This window comes from Scardinius erythrophthalmus (assembly GCF_964197995.2).
Source record: "Scardinius erythrophthalmus genome assembly, chromosome: 17".
NCBI classification, from domain to species: Eukaryota; Metazoa; Chordata; class Actinopteri; order Cypriniformes; family Leuciscidae; genus Scardinius; species Scardinius erythrophthalmus.
This window is the reverse complement of record NC_138237.1, coordinates 9,132,288-9,147,227: the sequence shown is the minus strand read 5'-3', so window position 1 is coordinate 9,147,227 and position 14,940 is coordinate 9,132,288. Positions and strand designations below refer to the sequence as shown.

The 14,940-nt window shown below is 39.3% G+C and overlaps 1 protein-coding gene across 1 annotated transcript; it reads left to right on the top strand.

Moving 5' to 3' along the window:
* Nucleotides 1–929: 929 nt before the first annotated feature.
* LOC308705515 (uncharacterized protein) lies at nucleotides 930–14,033 on the top strand. Its single transcript, XM_081390561.1, has 13 exons — nucleotides 930–1,074; nucleotides 3,465–3,580; nucleotides 4,243–4,399; nucleotides 4,584–4,776; nucleotides 4,958–5,059; nucleotides 6,808–6,909; nucleotides 7,733–7,834; nucleotides 8,658–8,759; nucleotides 9,581–9,682; nucleotides 11,428–11,694; nucleotides 12,266–12,388; nucleotides 12,647–12,782; nucleotides 13,705–14,033. The coding sequence occupies exons 2-13, from the start codon at nucleotides 3,472–3,474 to the stop codon at nucleotides 13,884–13,886; spliced, it is 1,677 nt and encodes a 558-aa protein (XP_081246687.1). The 5' UTR covers nucleotides 930–1,074; nucleotides 3,465–3,471; the 3' UTR covers nucleotides 13,887–14,033.
* Nucleotides 14,034–14,940: the final 907 nt, after the last annotated feature.

Below are 14,940 nucleotides of genomic sequence, written 5' to 3'. Positions count from 1 at the left end.
GACTATTGTCATATAAATGTCATGATGCAAAAATATTAATGGTTCTAAAAAGGGCTTCAGACAGAATATAATTCACTTTTTTTCTTTTGATTTGAGGGGATTTTAGGGTGAAATGTGAAACAAGCAAATCTCTCAATCGCAGTGTAGACGTTGTCGTTCATTAATACGTGTGTGTTCTAGTTTTGTCTTGCAGACGGGGTGAGCATGTGTTCAATAATTGATGTTGAACAAAATGAGCAAATGGTTTGTCAAAGTCTGTGGTGAATGTGCTGTTGTGTTCTGATTACTTCGATTTCTTCAGCTGTTGCCATGGGCAACACATCGGACAAATGGGTCCACACTCGACCCCATTCCAACACACACACACACACACACACACACACACACACACACACACACACACACACACACACACACACGTGCTATGCATTTCATTCCCCTAGGAATATACTGGGAATTAAATTCTCAAGGTTTAATCGTCAGTATGTGCAATAAACAAAGACTTGTTAAGAGAAAAGAGAGACCAAACCTTAACTGAAATGACAGGACAATATAATCAGTGCACGTCAGTCACTGTGTGTGTGTGTGTGTGTGTGTGTGTGTGTGTGTGTGTGTGTGTGTGTGTGTGTGTGTGTGTGTGTGTGTGTGTGTACTAACATTTACGTCGCTGTGGGTTCCCATCGGTGGGAGCACATCCACCTAAGGAGGTCCAAAATCGTAGTGGGGCCCAAAATGGTGGACCCCACTCCGATTTCAATTAAAATAAGCTCAGCAGCTTCCCCTGATGCTACCATTGCTTTTTTTTTCATCTCTAAAAAGTGGCCCGTAAGGTAGCAAAAAGTGGGTAAGTGTGTGAAGGTGTGTGTCGTCGAGCCTTTTTTTTAACCGGAAGTCAGGATACACTTCCCGCGAAATCGAATACACACCGCGGGAATCTGAAACCTTTAGCCAATGAAATTACTGCACTGTACAATCTGCCGCGAAAGTAAGGAAAACTGCGGAAATTGCACAAGAAGAAGACGCAGAAGAAGAAGAAGACTTAAGATTGAAGACATAAGAAGACGGATGCAACAGGTAAGCTAGGCATGGTTTTCATGGTGAGTTTATTTTGGCGTTACAGTATAGCGTGATTTTTGCTACCTCTTTTGGCTGCAATGTAGCTAAAGTTAGCGACATAATATTACTATTAGCAGTTGGCTTAACCTAATAACATGTCACCACGGACATGACAGCGGGGCAGAGACGGGGTGTAGTGAAGTCGTGTCGTTAAAAGTGGAGTTGGTTGTGAATTGTGAGGTTTTTATGGTGAGTTCATATTTTGGCGTTATATCGTGATGTTTGCTACCTCGTTTAGCTGCCATGTAGCTAACGTTAGGGACATAATATTACTTTTAGCAGTTGGCATAACCTAATAACGTCACCACGGACATGACAGCGGGGCAGACACGGGGTGCAGTGAAAGTCGTGTCGTTAAAGGTGGAATCGGTTGTGAATTGTGAGCAAGACAGGGCAGGACTCGCCGATGGAGGTTAGCCAGAAGCTAACGCAGGCCTGAAGCTACGGTGCCGTTTTGGAGTCACTCATCCTACCCGCAGCTGGTTTGTTAGAGCAGGACAGGTGAGAGAAAATAATAGAAAAGACCACCTTCAAGTTTTTCCAAATTTACTTTGCAATTACAGCAATATAGCTGTAGCAATTCAGTTGTGGATGTTTTGGTCACATATTTTTTTCAATAAAATTCGTAAAATGCAAAGTATTTATTAAAAAAATCTTTCCTGCTCTCAGTTGTCCATGTCCGTGACAATGTGAAGTGATGCTTGCCATTTTAGCATCTTATCTCAACTTCATTTTATATATACAGTACCAGTCAAAAGTTTGGAAACATTAGCCTACTAATTTTAATGTTTTTGAAAGAAGTCTCTTATGCCATCAAGCCTGCAGTAAAAAAAAAAGAGGTAATATTATGAAATATTACTAATTAATATTAAAAGTAATATTATGAAATGTTATTATTACAATTTAAAATAATGGTTCTCTTTTTTAATATATTTTAAAATGTAATTTATTTTTGTGATGCAAAGCTGAATTTTCATCAGCAAGTACTCCAGTCTTTGGTGTCTTATGATCCTTCAGAAATCATTCTAATATGATGATTTGATACTCAGTTATTATCAATGATGGAAACAGTTGTGCTGCTTAATATATTTTTTGGAATACTTTTTTCAGGATTCATTGAGTAAAACGTTAACAGCGTTTATTCATAAAAACAGCATTTATTCAAAATAAAAACATTTCTAACAATATAAATTGTTACCATCACCTTTTATCAATTTAACGCATCCTTGTTGAATTAAAGTACTAATTTATTTTAAAAAAATAGTTATTGTTCCCAAACTTTTGAACAGTAGTGTATATTGTTACAAAAGATTTCTATTCTAAATACATACAGTTCTTTTTAACTTTTTATTCATCAAATAATCCTGAAAAAAGTATCTCAGGTTATAAAAAAAATATTAAGCAGCACAACTGTTTCCAACATTGATCATAAATCAGCATATTAGAATGATTTCTGAAGGATCATAAGACACCAAAGACTGGAGTACTTGCTGATGAAAATTCAGCTTTGCATCACAAAAATAAATTACATTTTAAAGTATATTAAAAAAGAGAACCATTATTTTAAATTGTAATAATATTTCATAATATTACTGTTTTTTTTTAACTGCAGGCTTGATGAGCATAAGAAACTTCTTTCAAAAACATTAAAAATAGTAACGTTTCCAAACTTTTGACTGGTACTATATATATATATATATATATATATATATATATATATATATATATTAAAAACAAACACATTTTTAACAAATAAAAACACATTCTTAAATTTCAGAGCATCACTGTGACTGATCAACAAATGTAGCAAGATTTGAAACCTTTGCTTGTTTAGACTCAATACTTCTAAGGGAAGTTTTCACCAAGCTTTTTGTCTGGGTGGTACCGGCATACCCTGGACCCCCCCATAACCATCCATGAGCGTATGTATGAGGAAGGATGTGATGCTGCATATATCAGTCAATGGTCATGTGGCAACGCTGCCATGCTGCTGTACCAGAAGTTAAGTTTGACAGCCCTAGTTTAAATTGATTACTGAGTGTCTGTGCAGCACAACATGGTTATCATCTAACAAGTTAACTTCTCGGCTTCAACAGGCTCGGTCAGCTTTCAGTGTGCACATTCAGAATTTGCATATTTCATTAGCCCGTGTTTGATGTTAAACAATGTGCATCCTGCAATAGCAAAGCTCAGTACACAGCTGTTGCAGCATCTATGTGTTTGTATGAATGTCTGTTTATGTATTTATTTTACTTTACATAATAGATTTTTTTTGTGACTTGCTATTTTTCAAAAAGCTTTTTGTGAGATTTGCCTTGACTAAGTACGAATTACAATTATTTTCACAGAGCCATTATGTCCACAAGGAGGAGGAGAAAAAAGCCTATAGACGATGCAAAGACATACATTCTGTCTTGCACTGACAAGGATGGGTTTATGCCGAGATTCATTGACCGTTACAAAGGTAAGTTGCAGAAGATTCCTTGACACAACTTGTGCATTTCAAAATCAAAAAAGTATTATTGTTGATGTAATGGCAGGGTACAGTTTTTGTGTGTTTTCAGGTTATATATAATAGGGATAAAACATTAACAGGGATAAACGTCTGCATTATAAAACATTAAAAGTAGATGTCATCATTCACATGTATGAATTTCAGTTCTTTTCTTGTTGTTTCCCTTGGCCTGTTGGGTCTTATTTTTCATTTACTGAGCTCATAAGGTTTTTAAAAAGCATTTGGTTTGATTTTTAAAATGATGCAGGAACCATGAAGTAGCACTTTCTTCTTCTCTGTTTCTGCTTCAGCATACAGTTTTTTTCCTCACAGTCTCTGGGTGTCAAACCCCAATTATTACAAATTTGTAATTAATAAAGTTATTGCGAGTTTCAATGCACCTTTCGTTCACTGCAACTTAAAGTCCCCCTCCGATCATCTTTTGAGCTATTTTAAAGCATTCTCAGTGGTCTTTAAATTATGATTATGCAGTTTTTAGCCCAAATCATGTGCTCTTTTCCAGGACTTTGCTTCTGCAGAGCGGCAGTAGCTCATTAGCAATTCGCCTCTGCGTTGTGGGCGGAGCTGCGGCTACAATGTAATGTTTGTTTAATTATTATATATTATTGTAGGAAGAGGAGTGTTTGCCACACACCCCATTGAACCCGGGGACTTCGTGTTGGAGTACAGGGGTAAACTCCTCACACAGGAGGAATGCAAGTCAAGAAAATACTCAGAGATTGAAAGCACATTTCTCTTTGACTTTCAGTGGCAGAATCATCACTTATGGTAAACATTGAAAGATGGATGTTTTGTATTGATTTAGAGAAATTACGAGTTAACCCTGAATCAAGGGTTTAATACTTGATGAATGAATTAAGCACAAATACTCTTAAATTCTTTTGAAAATAACTCTTTCAATAAAACTTTTTAAAAGATGTAAAACTATTACCATTTTTCTGATACTTTTCAGCCTGGATGCATCTGAAGAAGACTCATCTCTGGGGCGATTGGCCAATGACAACCACAAAAATCCAAATTGCGTTATGAAAAAAATCATAGTTGACAACAAACCACATTTGTGCCTTTTTTCTCTGAAGAAAATAGAAATAGGAGATGAAATTGATTACAACTATGGTGATTCAAAATGGCCTTGGCGCAGTAAGGTGAGTTGGTTAGATTAAGTTTAGAGATTTCTTTTTTTAAATGTTTTGTTGCAAAAGCAAATTTTGTATTTCTCCAATATTAACCATGTTTCCAATATTACTCTTGACTGTCTATGGAAATGCATTTAATCTTTGATCTGTGATGTGTGTTAAAATGAGTTCTTCTTTATCTGCAATCCAGTTGAAAAAAACCCAAGCTCCAGCCGCAGCAGGAGAGAATGAGACCAGCCCTGTTCCTCAGACGCTTAGTGATGGACCAAACCCAGATCAGACCTGCTCACAGGTAAAAGTACATTCAAACACATTCATCTATGCTGACATGTATGTGGTGGTGTTCTTTTACTAAAGTGGACCAATGCTTATGTGGCTTTATATTGGGTGTTAAAGGCCAGATAATGTCACACACACACCGGCATGTTTCCAGTCATGTTCTTATGGGGTCCTTCCATCTTCCAAATACATTTAGTTTCTCTAGTCTCTCCTTTACACACTCATATGTCTCTAGTCTGACCCATGTGGGGCCCTTCCGTCCAGTTCTTACTGTAATTGTTTTTAATGCACTATGGCAACACCTGACATGACCTCAACTATGATTTTAACATTCGTAATTGTATACTGTGTCTGAGCTGTTAGATGTTTTAAAGCAATATTTTGCTTATGTGGCTTTATATTGGGTGTTAAAGGCCAGTTAATGTCACACACACACCGGCATGTTTCCAGTCATGTTCTTATGGGGTCCTTCCATCTTCCAAATACATTTAGTTTCTCTAGTCTCTCCTTTACACACTCATATGTCTCTAGTCTGACCCATGTGGGGCCCTTCCGTCCAGTTCTTACTGTAATTGTTTTTAATGCACTATGGCAACACCTGACATGACCTCAACTATGATTTTAACATTTGTAATTGTATACTGTGTCTGAGCTGTTAGATGTTTTAAAGCAATATTTTGATTTGATCCACTGTAAACTCCTGAAATAGACGTGAGCTGCTTTTTAGTCCATGCTCTCAGTTGAAGTTCAGTGCTGTGTCACCATTAGATGACCTTATTAGCCTGTGAATGTCTCTTCATACAGTTCTGAGTCTCTTCTTGTCTTGTCTATTTCAGGTGAAAGGCCTTCAGACTCCAGCCGCAGCAGGAGAGAATGAGACCAGCCCTGTTCCTCAGACGCTTAGTGATGGACCAAACCCAGATCAGACCTGCTCACAGGTAAAAGTACATTCAAACACATTCATCTATGCTGACATGTATGTGGTGGTGTTCTTTTACTAAAGTGGACCAATGCTTATGTGGCTTTATATTGGGTGTTAAAGGCCAGATAATGTCACACACACACCGGCATGTTTCCAGTCATGTTCTTATGGGGTCCTTCCATCTTCCAAATACATTTAGTTTCTCTAGTCTCTCCTTTACACACTCATATGTCTCTAGTCTGACCCATGTGGGGCCCTTCCGTCCAGTTCTTACTGTAATTGTTTTTAATGCACTATGGCAACACCTGACATGACCTCAACTATGATTTTAACATTCGTAATTGTATACTGTGTCTGAGCTGTTAGATGTTTTAAAGCAATATTTTGCTTATGTGGCTTTATATTGGGTGTTAAAGGCCAGTTAATGTCACACACACACCGGCATGTTTCCAGTCATGTTCTTATGGGGTCCTTCCATCTTCCAAATACATTTAGTTTCTCTAGTCTCTCCTTTACACACTCATATGTCTCTAGTCTGACCCATGTGGGGCCCTTCCGTCCAGTTCTTACTGTAATTGTTTTTAATGCACTATGGCAACACCTGACATGACCTCAACTATGATTTTAACATTTGTAATTGTATACTGTGTCTGAGCTGTTAGATGTTTTAAAGCAATATTTTGATTTGATCCACTGTAAACTCCTGAAATAGACGTGAGCTGCTTTTTAGTCCATGCTCTCAGTTGAAGTTCAATGCTGTGTCACCATTAGATGACCTTATTAGCCTGTGAATGTCTCTTCATACAGTTCTGAGTCTCTTCTTGTCTTGTCTATTTCAGGTGAAAGGCCTTCAGACTCCAGCCGCAGCAGGAGAGAATGAGACCAGCCCTGTTCCTCAGACGCTTAGTGATGGACCAAACCCAGATCAGACCTGCTCACAGGTAAAAGTACATTCAAACACATTCATCTATGCTGACATGTATGTGGTGGTGTTCTTTTACTAAAGTGGACCAATGCTTATGTGGCCTTATATTGGGTGTTAAAGGCCAGATAATGTCACACACACACCGGCATGTTTCCAGTCATGTTCTTATGGGGTCCTTCCATCTTCCAAATACATTTAGTTTCTCTAGTCTCTCCTTTACACACTCATATGTCTCTAGTCTGACCCATGTGGGGCCCTTCCGTCCAGTTCTTACTGTAATTGTTTTTAATGCACTATGGCAACACCTGACATGACCTCAACTATGATTTTAACATTCGTAATTGTATACTGTGTCTGAGCTGTTAGATGTTTTAAAGCAATATTTTGCTTATGTGGCTTTATATTGGGTGTTAAAGGCCAGATAATGTCACACACACACCGGCATGTTTCCAGTCATGTTCTTATGGGGTCCTTCCATCTTCCAAATACATTTAGTTTCTCTAGTCTCTCCTTTACACACTCATATGTCTCTAGTCTGACCCATGTGGGGCCCTTCCGTCCAGTTCTCACTGTAATTGTTTTTAATGCACTATGGCAACACCTGACATGACCTCAACTGTGATTTTAATATTCGTAATTGTATACTGTGTCTGAGCTGTTAGATGTTTTAAAGCAATATTTTGATTTGATCCACTGCAAACTCCTGAAATAGACGTGAGCTGCTTTTTAGTCCATGCTCTCAGTTGAAGTTCAGTGCTGTGTCACCATTAGATGACCTTATTAGCCTGTGAATGTCTCTTCATACAGTTCTGAGTCTCTTCTTGTCTTGTCTATTTCAGGTGAAAGGCCTTCAGACTCCAGCCGCAGCAGGAGAGAATGAGACCAGCCCTGTTCCTCAGACGCTTAGTGATGGACCAAACCCAGATCAGACCTGCTCACAGGTAAAAGTACATTCAAACACATTCATCTATGCTGACATGTATGTGGTGGTGTTCTTTTACTAAAGTGGACCAATGCTTATGTGGCTTTATATTGGGTGTTAAAGGCCAGATAATGTCACACACACACCGGCATGTTTCCAGTCATGTTCTTATGGGGTCCTTCCATCTTCCAAATACATTTAGTTTCTCTAGTCTCTCCTTTACACACTCATATGTCTCTAGTCTGACCCATGTGGGGCCCTTCCGTCCAGTTCTTACTGTAATTGTTTTTAATGCACTATGGCAACACCTGACATGACCTCAACTATGATTTTAACATTCGTAATTGTATACTGTGTCTGAGCTGTTAGATGTTTTAAAGCAATATTTTGCTTATGTGGCTTTATATTGGGTGTTAAAGGCCAGTTAATGTCACACACACACCGGCATGTTTCCAGTCATGTTCTTATGGGGTCCTTCCATCTTCCAAATACATTTAGTTTCTCTAGTCTCTCCTTTACACACTCATATGTCTCTAGTCTGACCCATGTGGGGCCCTTCCGTCCAGTTCTCACTGTAATTGTTTTTAATGCACTATGGCAACACCTGACATGACCTCAACTGTGATTTTAATATTCGTAATTGTATACTGTGTCTGAGCTGTTAGATGTTTTAAAGCAATATTTTGATTTGATCCACTGCAAACTCCTGAAATAGACGTGAGCTGCTTTTTAGTCCATGCTCTCAGTTGAAGTTCAGTGCTGTGTCACCATTAGATGACCTTATTAGCCTGTGAATGTCTCTTCATACAGTTCTGAGTCTCTTCTTGTCTTGTCTATTTCAGGTGAAAGGCCTTCAGACTCCAGCCGCAGCAGTAGAGAATGAGACCAGCCCTGTTCCTCAGACGCTTAGTGATGGACCAAACCCAGATCAGACCTGCTCACAGGTAAAAGTACATTCAAACACATTCATCTATGCTGACATGTATGTGGTGGTGTTCTTTTACTAAAGTGGACCAATGCTTATGTGGCTTTATATTGGGTGTTAAAGGCCAGTTAATGTCACACACACCGGCATGTTTCCAGTCATGTTCTTATGGGGTCCTTCCATCTTCCAAATACATTTAGTTTCTCTAGTCTCTCCTTTACACACTCATATGTCTCTAGTCTGACCCATGTGGGGCCCTTCCGTCCAGTTCTCACTGTAATTGTTTTTAATGCACTATGGCAACACCTGACATGACCTCAACTATGATTTTAACATTTGTAATTGTATACTGTGTCTGAGCTGTTAGATGTTTTAAAGCAATATTTTGCTTATGTGGCTTTATATTGGGTGTTAAAGGCCAGTTAATGTCACACACACACCGGCATGTTTCCAGTCATGTTCTTATGGGGTCCTTCCATCTTCCAAATACATTTAGTTTCTCTAGTCTCTCCTTTACACACTCATATGTCTCTAGTCTGACCCATGTGGGGCCCTTCCGTCCAGTTCTTACTGTAATTGTTTTTAATGCACTATGGCAACACCTGACATGACCTCAACTATGATTTTAACATTTGTAATTGTATACTGTGTCTGAGCTGTTAGATGTTTTAAAGCAATATTTTGATTTGATCCACTGTAAACTCCTGAAATAGACGTGAGCTGCTTTTTAGTCCATGCTCTCAGTTGAAGTTCAGTGCTGTGTCACCATTAGATGACCTTATTAGCCTGTGAATGTCTCTTCATACAGTTCTGAGTCTCTTCTTGTCTTGTCTATTTCAGGTGAAAGGCCTTCAGACTCCAGCCGCAGCAGTAGAGAATGAGACCAGCCCTGTTCCTCAGACGCTTAGTGATGGACCAAACCCAGATCAGACCTGCTCACAGGTAAAAGTACATTCAAACACATTCATCTATGCTGACATGTATGTGGTGGTGTTCTTTTACTAAAGTGGACCAATGCTTATGTGGCCTTATATTGGGTGTTAAAGGCCAGATAATGTCACACACACACCGGCATGTTTCCAGTCATGTTCTTATGGGGTCCTTCCATCTTCCAAATACATTTAGTTTCTCTAGTCTCTCCTTTACACACTCATATGTCTCTAGTCTGACCCATGTGGGGCCCTTCCGTCCAGTTCTTACTGTAATTGTTTTTAATGCACTATGGCAACACCTGACATGACCTCAACTATGATTTTAACATTTGTAATTGTATACTGTGTCTGAGCTGTTAGATGTTTTAAAGCAATATTTTGCTTATGTGGCTTTATATTGGGTGTTAAAGGCCAGGTAATGTCACACACACACCGGCATGTTTCCAGTCATGTTCTTATGGGGTCCTTCCATCTTCCAAATACATTTAGTTTCTCTAGTCTCTCCTTTACACACTCATATGTCTCTAGTCTGACCCATGTGGGGCCCTTCCGTCCAGTTCTTACTGTAATTGTTTTTAATGCACTATGGCAACACCTGACATGACCTCAACTATGATTTTAACATTCGTAATTGTATACTGTGTCTGAGCTGTTAGATGTTTTAAAGCAATATTTTGCTTATGTGGCTTTATATTGGGTGTTAAAGGCCAGATAATGTCACACACACACCGGCATGTTTCCAGTCATGTTCTTATGGGGTCCTTCCATCTTCCAAATACATTTAGTTTCTCTAGTCTCTCCTTTACACACTCATATGTCTCTAGTCTGACCCATGTGGGGCCCTTCCGTCCAGTTCTTACTGTAATTGTTTTTAATGCACTATGGCAACACCTGACATGACCTCAACTATGATTTTAACATTTGTAATTGTATACTGTGTCTGAGCTGTTAGATGTTTTAAAGCAATATTTTGCTTATGTGGCTTTATATTGGGTGTTAAAGGCCAGTTAATGTCACACACACACCGGCATGTTTCCAGTCATGTTCTTATGGGGTCCTTCCATCTTCCAAATACATTTAGTTTCTCTAGTCTCTCCTTTACACACTCATATGTCTCTAGTCTGACCCATGTGGGGCCCTTCCGTCCAGTTCTTACTGTAATTGTTTTTAATGCACTATGGCAACACCTGACATGACCTCAACTGTGATTTTAACATTTGTAATTGTGTACTGTGTCTGAGCTGTTAGATGTTTTAAAGCATCTTTTTGATTTTTAATTTTGATTTTAAATATTTTGATTTGATGCACTGAAAACTCCTGTAATGGTCAATTGGACCATGGACCAATGCTCATGGGGCTTTAAAGTAGTCAGGTGACCATATTGGGTTGTAAAGGCCAGGTAATGTAACACACTGGCATCTTTCCAGTCCCATTCTTGTGGGGCACCTTTTAATGCATTATGATAACATCTGGGGAGAAAAAATAAGAACATCTGCATACTGGGTTAAAGCTCACAGTTACCTTTTATTGACTAAAAAACAAATGTTTCGATCCAAATGGTCTTCCTCAGGCAACTATATGATAGTATTGTAATACTATAGTATAGCTGTACTCTGATTTTAACATTTATAATTGTACGCTGTCTAAAAGGGCTGATGTTCACATTTCTGGATTTAGATTTTTAGTCAGACCATGCCATGTTTCTTTGGCCAACCTTTCTAATTCCATACTTAATGAATTTTTGTTTATTTTTAGGCATTTACTGTCCAAGGATTTTCACTGGTTGATTATTCAGATAGTGATGAAACTGATGAGGATGGTATGGAAAACGAACCTCCCACCCCACACCTGGATGTTATTATAGGGCAGAATGATATTGGCCCAGATGTTTCAGATCTTTTGTACGATTCAGATGAAACTGTTGTGAAAGAAACTTGTGATGAGGCTTCTCCAAGCAACCATTCCAACAATCAATCGGATGATGAACTTGTTCCACCACTGAGACGCACAAAAAGCATTCTGGTAAGCCCCAAAACACATTTTAACAATATAATTAACTTGTTTATGTGATAACGGTCTCTGTTGCCAAAATCCGGTCGAGTCCTCCTCCTCGCCTGGTGCATTAATTATCAATTAAATAGAGATCACCAACAATCAATCAGTAAACATTTATTAGAGAAGCTCAACTTCTTTTCTGACTGATTGCTGATTTTTAATTGATAGGGAGACAATTGTGAGGTGAGGAAGACACTTCGGAAAATTATTGACTAATCTCTCTCTCTTGAGTAGTTCCATGTCTACAGGAATGACACTATATCATTATGATTAATCATTTGCTGTGAAGTCATTAAATTTAACAATCAAATGCATGAAAACTGAAGCATTACTCTTTTTTTTTTTTTAGAATTTTGTCAACATTTACTCCACCTGGAAGGCAGTTTGGACATGGGCCTCAGCAGGTGGATGGAGGGGTAATATTGGTCAATAATTATCATAGGTGTCTAGCTCACCTGACAACCTCTGAATGGTCTCCCTATCAATTAAAAATACAGCAATCATACAGCAAAATATCTCCATGTCTCCCTTTTTGCAGATGGATAGAGTACAAGATTTTACCCACAGTCTCTATGATTCAAGTAGTGACAGCGCAGAGGAGACTCCTTTTTTTAAGCCTGAAAGGGATTCACAGAAGCTGAGAAGAAGGTCTTGCCGTCCCGTAAGTCTTTTTTTTTTTTGGGGGGGGGGGGGGGGGGTTCTTTTGTGTTTTCATGATTGTGAAAATGTCTGTTGCTCTTGCTAGTGAGTCTGATGGGGATTCTTCTAATTTGTAAATTTACTTGTACTGAAAATGGTCCATACAGATTTTTCTTCATTTAGTATCCTGAGCCTGTTCAATCAGTATACTCAGGTTTTTTATTTTTAATATTTAATGTTGCAAAAATAGTTATTAACAGATGTGTGTTTGTTTTTAAAGATTCAGATGAATCTCATGGAATCGGATGACTCAAACTTAGGTAGCGAAGAGGAGTATATTCCAAATCCCAAGGATGAAAGCACAGAAAGTGATAGCAGTATGGAATTAACCCTGGAAATGGAAAAAAAGAACAAAGGTGCATCATCCAGTCAGAGCAAGTCTAAGCCCAGGGAGAGTGGAAGTAGATCCTCTCGAGAGAGTGGAAGCGAGTCCTCCAGACAGAGCAAGTCTAAGCCCAGGGAGAGTGGAAGTAGATCCTCCAGAGAGAGTGGAAGTAGATCCTCCAGAGAGAGTGGAAGTAGATCCTCCAGAGAGAGTGGAAGAAAGTCCTCCAGACAGAGCAAGTCTAAGCCCAGGGAGAGTGGAAGTAGATCCTCCAGAGAGAGTGGAAGTAGATCCTCCAGAGAGAGTGGAAGTAGATCCTCCAGAGAGAGTGGAAGTAGATCCTCCAGAGAGAGTGGAAGCAAGTCCTCCAGACAGAGCAAGTCTAAGCCCAGGGAGAGTGGAAGTAGATCCTCCAGGGAGAGTGGAAGTAGATCCTCCAGAGAGAGTGGAAGTAGATCCTCCAGAGAGAGTGGAAGTAGATCCTCCAGAGAGAGTGGAAGTAGATCCTCCAGAGAGAGTGGAAGTAGATCCTCCAGAGAGAGTGGAAGTAGATCCTCCAGAGAGAGTGGAAGTAGATCCTCCAGAGAGAGTGGAAGCAAGTCCTCCAGACAGAGCAAGTCAAAGCCCAGGGAGAGTGGAAGTAGATCCTCTAGGGAGAGTCGAAGCGAGTCCTCCAGACAGAGCAAGTCAAAGCCCAGGGAGAGTGGAAGTAGATCCTCTAGTCATAGCCAATTTGACTTTAGCCAGAGAAGACTTTTGGAAAGATGTCATGATCCCACACAAAGATTTCCAAATAGCAGAGTTGATGGGAATGAAAAGGAAATCGCAACATATTCTGAAAACAATGTTTCAGTGCCCCTGGAAGAAGAGCAGTATATCATTGTCAGTCCAACTTTAAAGAAAGATGATGGATCCAGAAGCTATAACAAGAAACATTTCTGCTTTTATTGCAGGAAGTTTGTCCAGAAAATGTCAAGACACTTGTGGCGCAAACACCAAGATGAATTGGATGTCGCGAAAGCATTCAGTTTTCCAAAAAACTCAAAGGAAAGAAAACTACAATTGGACTACATACGAAATAAGGGAAACTTCGAGCACAACAGTCATGTTTTGGAAACACAAAAGGGAAAACTAATCCCATGTAAACAACCGGGAAAAAAATCAGAGGGACATAAATTTGCACATTGCATTCACTGCTATGGGTTGTTCTCAAGAAGAGCGATGTGGCGGCATTTCAAGGTCTGCAGCTTCAAACCCGAAAGTTCTAAACCAGGTAAAAAGAGAGTTCAGGCATTGTGTGCTTTCGCTGAACGTTCTCCATCGGAATATACAGACGCGTATTGGAAGTTCTTGAGTGTAATGATTCAGGACAAGATTGCAGTTGCAATTAAAGGAGACAACTGCATCCTCAATTATGGGTTCAGGTTGTTCAAAAAGAATGAGAAGATAGTCAGTCAACACCAGTATATACGCCAAAAACTGAGAGAACTTGGTAGGCTTTTATTGGAAGCTAAAAAAATCACATATGTGAAGACCATTCTAGAACTCATCAAACCTGAACAGTACTCCCAGGTTGTCAGAGCTGCAAAGAACCTATCTGGATTCAGTGATGAAACTGGCATATACCAATGTCCCTCTCTTGCACGCAAGGTAGGACACAGCCTGCATTCGTTGGCTATGTTTATCAAGTCCGAAGGACTGAAAAAGAAAGATAAAGAAACCATTAAAAATGCTGAGGAGTTCGCACAGTTGTATTTAGAGAGTTGGAGGTTTGATATTGCAGGCCAGGCATTAACCCAGCTTAACCGGGCCAAATGGAATGCACCGCAACTTTTACCTCTTACACAAGATATCCAAAAGCTACATTGCTATCTAGAAGAAAAACACCAGCAACATCTCAAAGATTTAAAAGAACATCGTTCATCCACAAATTGGAAGGAACTTGCAAAAGTAACGCTGACTCAAGTTATGCTTTTTAATCGGCGGAGAGCAGGTGAAGTGTCCCGAATGCGCCTGTCTGCATACTTATCGAAGGACACATCAGAGGAACAGGGAGATGTAAATTTGGCCCTCACAGCGCTTGAGCAGAAGCTCTGCAGGCATTTTGTTCGAATAGCAATTGTTGGAAAAAGAGGAAGGAAGGTTCCTGTTCTTCTAACCCCATTAATGAGAGAATCACTTGATGCTCT